The following is a 9,113-nucleotide window of genomic DNA, read 5'->3' as shown; positions in this document are numbered from 1 at the left end:
CTCTCACAAACCTGAAGATACATGTTTATTAGGCTGAGGTTTCTTGAAATCTATTAAAGACGCTAGACACAAACTCTGCAACAGTAACAAAGCCATGACAAGAGCAGGTGGACTACACTAGCAACTTCGACAATGGCTGGGGGATTTGTTTTTGGGGTGTTTTCTTTTTTTTTTGCATACCTTATTGTCTACAAAGCAATAAATATTTTTCACCAAAAAAGTTGGTTTCACACTACATGCAGTTAGATAAAAAAAGAAAGTCACCAAAGTGATGGCAAAATAAATCACCTGTCTGTTTTGCCTTTTTTTTTTCTTTCCCCCCATTTTTGGGTTTGGTTTTTTTGTGTGGGTTTTTTGTGTTTTTTTTTTTTTTTTTAATTCAAGCACAGTGGCTAAGTTTCAAGTATTGAGAGAAAACATATATATACACGTTTGTGTTTGTGTGTGTATCTACATACACACACACACATCCTTGTATGTATATACACAAACACATACATATATATTGGTTGTAGGTCTGTAAACCACAATTTTTTGGAGCAATATATACTTGTATACATTGAATGTGGACAATTTTGATACATTCAAGTAATTAAGTACAGCTGGAAGGTTAGTGCTGAGCTTGCCACACACACGGGTCATTCGACCTGCGGCACAGACGCGGATCCCGGGCTGTGCCTCCGCGTGGCCGAGGCCGCCGGTGTGCGCGGGGCTCGCCGGGAGGGCTCGGGGTGGTCGCAGGTGTCAGTACTGCAGAGTCAGTCCTGGCTTAGTGCTTTCTCGCTGCCTCCCGCCGCACCGCTCCTGCCTGCGGCACTGCCCTTTGCAGAACTGGTAAAATCCTTTCGGAAGCAGTCTGGGTCTCCTCGGCATTTCTGGCCACAGGCTGGGGGGTGGTTGGTTGTTGGTTTTGCCTTTTTTTTTTTTTCTTTTTTTCCCAGGCACAAGCACAAACAGCCACAGAAGCAGCAGGCTGTGAATGTATGATGTAACAGCGGCCCAATACTGAAGCATTTGTGAAAGCTACGCTTAAACTTCTCTGGTCGGGGCAATCTGAAATACTGTTAAATTTCTTTATTGGCATTTCTGCTCTGTGATCAGAAACACCCACGTTGCCAAAGATGATGCCAGCTCCAAAGTCAACTAAGTTGCTCCTGAAACCCTTGTAAAGTATCACACTGAACGTGCCAATATTGAGAGAAAAAAAGCGATGAGGACTTAACCACCACGTGCAAAATATTTTTAGATCCCCAAAAACAAAGCCTGAGGTTTTGAGTTGCTTTCAAAGATACTTTTCTGCCCAGCGCTAACAAAATACTGCCACGACTCTGATAAATTAAGACACACACATGCGCACGCAGACAGAAAGGCAGCCAGCTATCCTCTCACGCACATGCTCACAGCATCCGAAGCCTTCAACCAGCACTCGAGCCACTCGCACCCGCAGTCTCATTTGGCTACAGTCTCCTTAAAAGAAATGCTGAACATAAAACTGAACACTACAAGATTTCTTTATAAAAAAAATGAAGCAGCAAATAAAACTTCTTAAAAAATGCATTTCCAATTGTAAGTGTGTAGGATCTTAACGCCTGTTCTTGAGCTCTTAAAAAGCACGGAGCTGTATATTGACTGTCCTTCAAAGAACATTTAAATAAAAAAAAACAAAACAAAACAAATCGTGGTACTGCCAGACTGCAAGTCAGCTTTGCCTGGCGCGGAGGAGGAACAGCACAGACTCTGCAGTGCTTTTTGCCTCACGCTCACCAGATACAGTACAGTTAAATACGTACAGTTACACACAAACCATATATATAGATATATCAATATATATTCGCCCTTAGGAATACATATTAATATACGCACACACGTAGTGCAATAAAACAACCAGGAAGCAAGGAAAGGAATAAAAGGAACAGCATTCCTAACAGTCGCAATGTTCCTGGGTTGTCGTGTGATGCAAAGTCAACTTCTCCAAGTTCCCATAGTGTGTAAAGTGCTCCTTTGATTCACAAAGCTAGTGTTTTCAGTTGGGGGTGGGGTGAGGGCTCCAGGAAAGGGGTCATGGAGCCAACAGCTGAAAGCAGGACAGCGCTAGTGCTTCCTCCCGGTAGATATGTACTGACAGGCCGAGCCGAGCAGCCAGGAGCCTTTCGTGTTGATCCCGCTGAGCCTGGGGACCAAGGGAGGAACGGATTCATTTTGGCTTCTTACAAACACAGGAGCGTTACACTTGCTGTCATCCTCCTGTTTCCGGCGCAGAGTCTCTTTCCCTGTGTCGCTTGCCCGTCCAGGCAGAGAGGCAGTCCACACAACAGCCATGGGAGATGCAAACCTCCCCAGCAGCAGCATGTCCTCTGCCTCGCTCGGCAAGTCTGTAGAGGTGGGAGCTACTTGAGCAACGCTCGGGCAAAAGGGAGCCGCCTCCCTCCTCTCTGCGTTCAGTAAGCACTCCAAGGCATAAACACATATGAGGAAGGGACAAAGGAGAGAAAGGAGGGGAGCCTCAGGTTGCCAGGAAGCTTGAAGGTGCCTGGCTCTCAGCTGGGCAGGGAAAAGTACACAAACTGGCCTTGATTTCTGAATGACACCCTCCAACGTTAACTGAAGCCAGCAGTTACAGCACATCCATTGCCTGCAATGGACACAGCACTGGAATACCCTGTTCTTAAGCAAGAGGGGCAGGCAGCAGTCTTATCCTTCAAAGTGCTGGGAAGAAGCAGACTTCTATCCTTCATCCCCTCTGCCAACGAGGGAAACCTTTCCACATCGGCTACGTGCTCGCCCAGGCCTTTGGGCAGGGAAGTATTTGTGCTTGCTGCAGTCACACATCCCCACAAAGGAATCCGAGTCTGTGGAACGACCTCCCAAAACAGCAAAATACAAAACATTGATTGAGCAGTTCATCTTCCAGGTCTCCTACTGCCAAAATCGTTTCCCACCACAGCAGCAGGCTGTTGCAAACAAAGTGATCAGCTGGGGCGAGGTGCGTGAAGAAGAACAACGCTGAAATCAGGCGCAGAACCCCGACAGCAGAGCTGACAGCCTGCGCTCGATGCACAGTTTACCTAGGAGAGAAAAAAACATCAAAACAAATCAACTTCTCATTTTCCTGGCAATATAAAGACTACCAAAACATGCTGAAGATTTAAAAAAAGAAAAAAAAGGCAGAACGTCAGCAAATCTAAGCAGCCCTTTGAGAATCATTACCACGTACCGATTTAGGCTAGGTGAGGACCTGACCGCAAACACCGTGCTGGGAAGGGACAGGTCGAAGTGTTGAATAACTGGAGATCCAACAACAAAAGCCAGGAGGCAGCAGTTCTGACAGAGTTATCAAGATGTTATAAAGAACAACCATCCACCGGGAAGAATTTATTCACTTTTAGTTATTGGAGTAGCTTTTGCCAGCAGGCAAGATCACTCAAGGTCGCCAGTGCCATTTGTCATGGCTCACAACTGAGAGGCTGAGCCCAGCCCAGCACGGTCAGTGCCAGAGTCCCATTGCCCGAGCCCAAGGCTCTCTCAAATGAGAGTCTGGTGGAATTCATTCCTCTTACAGGAAGACTTGCTGTATTTTCGGTTCATCATTTTACTTTTCAGAAATAAGTAATCATATCCCTGAGATCTAAAATGAAATGCATACCCACTACAGCCTACCAGAGAACAGCTCAATCAGGAAGCTGGAACATAGGGTAAAACAGGGAATACCAGGATATCAACTGGGAAAAGAAATCTATTAGACGCATTAACTGTATCTCTGGACAAAAGATGTGATTTAGGTTTGGTAAGAAATGGTACAATGGGAACTACTTAGTATTCCCTATTCACTTAGCCCTCCAGTACCACACACCACCTGCCAATCTCCCTTTGCTCTCCTTCCGTGAGCCTCATGTCAACTGTGAAGTTGCTGATAATTAACTGACTGATTGCCTGTGAGCCAGAAATCTCTTCTCTCATTACCTATCCGAGAGCTCTGCCTGCACGGACGACTAGGGCCGGCATCCAGAGTGCTGCCAGGCTGCTCAAGAAATGCATTCGGTAGCCAGGAGAGGGGAGAGGCACGGTTTGCCAGCTGTGCCCTTTCCCTTCAGCCGCCGGGGACTGCTGCGGATGGCTGGTTTAGCTGTGACGGAGCAGAGCTGAGGCCAAGTCAGGCTGCTCTAACAGACGATGGCTATCCCCCATCCCCTCTGCCTGCCTCCCGTACAGAGAGACGACAAAGGTGATTAAATCCCAGCCATAAAGGCAGGGAAAGTGCGCTCAGAGCAAGTAAGGTCAGTCCTTTCCACTCCACATGTGTTAGCTGCGGAGCCTGCAGCAGCCCTCACAACAAAGGGAGAGCACGAGAGAGGTGACAGCTCAGAGCAGCAGACAGAGGGGTCCATCTGTCCCTGGGAGGTGAAGCCAAATGACAGCAAGTAGGCAAGAGTTCAGCTTTCACTGCTACAACAAGCACTTGCTCATGAGAAAAATATTTGTCTGCTGCCTTCTCAGCCAGGCCTGGGGCTGGGAAACCAGACAGGCAAGCAGTCCTGTTTCAGAAGATGTGTTGGAAGGAGCCCTCGCTGTGCTGATCGGCCATCTCTGCCCGACAGCCGCTGCAGTTTCATGTTCCCCAGTGCTCTGTGCAATCAAAGGGATGGTTCCGGCTGGAAACCAAACCCAGGCCCCTGCCGTTGCCAAACCACTTCCTTCAGCAAGTTCTTTCACACATCAAACGCTCCAACAAAGCCCTGGCAATCACTCTGCATGGGAAGCTCTCAAAATATGGCTCAGAACAGGGACCTGCATTTCTAACAGTTTTCCCGCTGGGAAAGCAGGAGGCCAGGCTGCAAGGAGCTATCACAAGCCAAGAGATCTCTGCTATGTCCACCAAGATGTAGCCAAAGGAAAAAAGGATGCTGGGTACTGAAATTTCTGATCCATGCAGCTAGAAAAACACATGTTCTAGTGGGAGGAAAAAAAAAAAGTCACGGAACACTCACATTTATTGATGTTTTCTATGTCCCCCTGTTCAGTGATGATGTTCAGGAGCCCCTCCATCAGCAGCAGAGCCTTGTGGTACCTCTGCGCGCAGTCCTCTCTGTGGTGGAACATCTCATCCAGAGCTGCAGACTGCACCTGCAGGCAACAACCCCGTGCCAAGAGGTTACTCCCAGAGCAGACTCGGCTTTCCCAGCATGGCCCCTCAGCTGCACGAACACCTCCCTCGCCCAGCCTCCAGCGGCTGCACACAGCATCGTGAGTAAAACCATCTGCCAAGGCCACCAGCAGGAATCGTTAATGCCCGACACTGGCGCGGGGCTAACCCTGCTCCCAGGCGCTGTATGGTTATTACCATTTGCACAGCATAGCTGAAGATGAGCTTCTCTGCGGTGATGCTGTTGATCCGATCCATGAGTTTCTGTTTGTCCAAGAAGAACCTCTGGAGTCTCATGTTGAGGCAGTGGCAGGACGATACACTGGATTTGTAAAGCTCATTCAGCTTCTTCACAACTAGAGTAAAGGAAAGAAATGCTTTAGGCACTACTTCCAGGTCTCCCTGTGCCTCCCAGTCTCCATGCACAGGGCCCCAAATGAGTAACTTCAGGACAACAGCGTTGTGTTAAAGCCAAGAGACAGGCAGGAAAGTACTTGCTGCACCAACAGGGTCTTTTTCCTTTCCTCTGTCACCTTCACCAGTTATAAGCCTGCACGTGGCAACGCCTACACATATGCCTAGTTCACCTGAGGCCAGGTCTATTTTCGTTTCCTTCAGCTCCCACAAGGCAGAGAGCAGTTTGCACCGTGCAAGATGTCTCACGCACCACCAGAAGCAACAGACGTGCCAGATACAAGGCTTCTGCTACTTGATGGGTGATGACGTGCCGTGAAGAAGTACGTGACTTGCATGTGGTAGCTGTTGGAGCTGAGTGTGGATGAGCAGCACTGACTAAGCAAGGGAATCTCTCTCGAGACCCTGCTGTCCCAGAAAGAAAAGACACTGGTGCCTATGAAAGGCCATGTCCTTTCCTGAACCACGGCAGCTCGTATGGGAAGGTTACGGGACAGAGAATCGGGAATCAAATATGATGCTGAGGAATTAAATAACAATCCAAAACAGCAAGCGATGCCACAGACTTGAGCCTCCCTAGCTGCATGGCATGATCTACACAAAGTGCTGAATACAAACTCCCACCAACATCTGATGAGTATTAACTGCTATGTGCACATTTGAAAATACCCACGCTGCATGATTTGCTCCTGGGGGAGGCAAATTAACCCATACCTTGAACCAGCCTCTCAGCTACGATGCAGAGGGGCAACCTCACATGACAGCCAGGCCTTGTGACTAAATCTAGCCTTCCCGGGCAGAGATAAGAGAGCAGAGAGCCGGAGAAGAGACTGCCTCCAGGAAGAAAGGCTGCTGTAACTCTTCATCGGAGAAAAGGACTGAGGCACAAAAACGTAGCCCTGTCAGGGTCATACTATCAGATCATCCTTGCTCAGAAGGAATTTGAGAGGGAGTGAGAACCCCAAAGCTCATGGGTGACATCAGGAGGGTGAAATGAAACACTCCATGAGAAGAGAGTCAAGAGACCATTTAAAAACCAAAAACAAAACAACACACAAATACAGCAATATCCTTCTCCATGGAATTCAATCAGAGCTCTGAGCTGTGCCCAAATTATCAGGAAGAAGAGGATGGCTGTGGGTAGGGACCCTGCCTGGCACACACTGCCCAAGGACACTGTCTTGTTGTGCTTCCCAGCTTTTTCCATATACATGGGACACAAGTACCTTAAAAACCCTCTTGTCCTCACCGTGCCCCGGAAAACCTCAAGGGAGCAGTATTTCGTGGGGAGACAAATAAGAAAAGACGGCCTTGCCCAATTCCCACCCACTGAAGGCCAAATTGCACTATGACTCTAGGAGTTGCAATCTGCCCTGAAAAGGAATAATTTATTTGGCTTATGACAACTCTCCTGTTAGCCTGAACTTGCGGAAGATGTGTAGCTAAACCTGTGTATCTTGCTCCATAGTGCCTGCTACAACATAGGTGTGCTCATTGTATTTAACTTCTATTCTTTTTACACCCCATCCCACGGCAGCACGAGTACTTTCGAAGACAAAGTTCTTGGGAAAGGTGGCTGATGGGTCAAGTACTTCAAGTGCTTCAAAAAGCTCCCTCAGTAATATTACAATGGTAGTTTTAAAATTATTTTTTCTAATCACTGAGTCACAGCCAGCTCACATCACAAGCCAGGCAGTCAGATCTAAATGTAAGGCCATAACACTAGCAAAGAAGTTACTCTGGCATTACCAGTATTTTACTTCCTGTGTTTTTGTTTCACTTGAAAAATCATCACTGCCAAGACCGGTCTGGCGTTTGCCAAGTAAGCACTTCCTAGGACATGCACTGTGTAATTAAGTTGGACTTACATCAAGTACAAATAAGCACCTGAGATAGAGATGTACAAGGAATCAGATAAGATACATTCCCCTCTCATTAATTAGCGTGCCGAAGATTCTCACAGGGTCACGAGCAGGAGTTTTGAGACCTAAAGTCAATGTGAAGAGAGGAACATTCCCCTCAGCACAAATAAAAAAGATCCGGCTGTGCAAGGGGACAATAAGAAATAAGCCCCTGGGCATACCAGTGGGGGTTCGCACTCACTCAAACCCCCTCCATACCCTCCGCAATACTTTTAGTACGTCCATTCCAGGCGAGTCCTTTGTGCCATGTGCCCAGCAGCCCCTTACCTTGCTTGACGGTGGAGGAGAGGCACAGCTTGCCAGCTTTGATCTGCTCTATGGCCATCTGCAGCCCCGAGGACAGAAGCTCCGCTACTTTCAGATACAGCACGAGCTGCTCTGCATAGCTGCAAAGAAAGCAAACTGCAATGCAAATAGATCGATGGGACAGTGGTAAGTGTCCCGAAGGACTTCTGGTACGTAACAATATGTGGGGTGGGAGGGAGTGACAGAAGACTTGGGAGCTGGGCGGCTCTCTCCTCGGTCCTTACCTCCACTCCCGGCTGAGCAGGCTGATCTGGTCGGCCACCACGCTCTCCTGGAGCTGGTACTCAGATGTCACTGAACTGCTCATCTCGCTGGAGCTGCCTTTAAGGGCGGCAATTTCCATCACGTAGTGGACAAAGGCCAGTGTGAAGCGGAGGCTGCGCAGGATGTCAGTGTGCTCTTGCTGTTGAAAGGATGCCAAGGTGGGGGTTACAGAGGGAAAGCTGGCATGCCAGGGAGGGCTGCTCACCTAGAGCTGTGCCAGCAACTCATCCCAGCTTACAGAAATAACACCCGAGCCCCAAGCCCCCCTACAACTCCGCTTCGGGCAGGGAAGGCCAAACTCAGCCTTGAGACCGCACACCGTACCAGTTCCTCCTCCACAGTAACAGCAGCAAGCGACAGCCCCAGGTCAGAAATTTCCAGGCAGCTCCCTGGAGAAGCTGGTGAGACGTGCTCCAAAATTACATGCCCCCTTCCCAAGGAGGATCCCAGCTCTGTGGGACTCTTTCAGAAGTCAGCCAGGAAGGGAGAGAGACCATCTCTCCATGGGCCCAGCTCTGGTTCCCACCACAGCAATGCTGGTACAAAACCGAAAGCGGGTGTGGATTTCATGAGTGACAACCTCCTACGCCATGGAAAACTGCAAACAAAGTGTGTCCCACCCTACAGCCCAGCCCTCACTTAGCCCTTGGTCTTTATATCCTCCCAGTCCAGTGCAGTGAGCCCTGGGTGAGGTCCTCTGAAGAGACAGCAAGGACAACCTTTTATGTGCAACTCCTGTTCAGCTAGTGAGGGAAGAGAGCTTCTCACACTACATGCTACCTTCATTTCAAAGTAGTTTTTCCTCTGCTACTACAGATCAAAGGGGATTATCCCATTTCTGGGAAGCTGCATTGCTTAAGTCACTGCAAGCATTTTTGGGAAATTAGTATTTGTGGAAAAACTGAATGCTTGTGGGTCTACAAAATTAATTGCTGCCTGGACCAGATGCAACTCCATTGTTTGTACTCTCTCTGTAGAGAAGTGGCTAACCTGCTTGATCGTCAAATATTCAGCGGCTCAGTTCGCTCAAGGGGGCTGGTAAGGATGTTTCCTACATGAATTTATCA

General features: G+C 48.5%; 1 protein-coding gene across 5 annotated transcripts in view; it reads right to left on the bottom strand.

Moving 5' to 3' along the window:
* Positions 1-349: 349 nt before the first annotated feature.
* The window catches only part of ULK1 (unc-51 like autophagy activating kinase 1), an 82,858-nt gene continuing 74,094 nt past the window's right edge, over positions 350-9,113 (bottom strand). For 4 of the 5 annotated variants that reach the window (XM_072879943.1, XM_072879946.1, XM_072879945.1 and 1 more), the window contains 5 exons: positions 8,007-8,185; positions 7,744-7,862; positions 5,339-5,496; positions 4,986-5,121; positions 350-3,065 (listed from right to left, as the gene is read on the bottom strand). In XM_072879943.1, coding sequence (XP_072736044.1) covers positions 3,010-3,065; positions 4,986-5,121; positions 5,339-5,496; positions 7,744-7,862; positions 8,007-8,185 — 648 coding nt within the window. In that variant the 3' untranslated portion in view covers positions 350-3,009. Of the gene's footprint in view, positions 3,066-4,985; positions 5,122-5,338; positions 5,497-7,743; positions 7,879-8,006; positions 8,186-9,113 lie in introns of those variants that run through there. The other variant, XM_072879947.1, reaches the window with a different exon arrangement.

The sequence above is a fragment of the Ciconia boyciana genome, chromosome 15 (assembly GCF_034638445.1).
Source record: "Ciconia boyciana chromosome 15, ASM3463844v1, whole genome shotgun sequence".
Taxonomy (NCBI): Eukaryota; Metazoa; Chordata; class Aves; order Ciconiiformes; family Ciconiidae; genus Ciconia; species Ciconia boyciana.
This window is presented reverse-complemented; position numbering and strand designations above follow the sequence as displayed.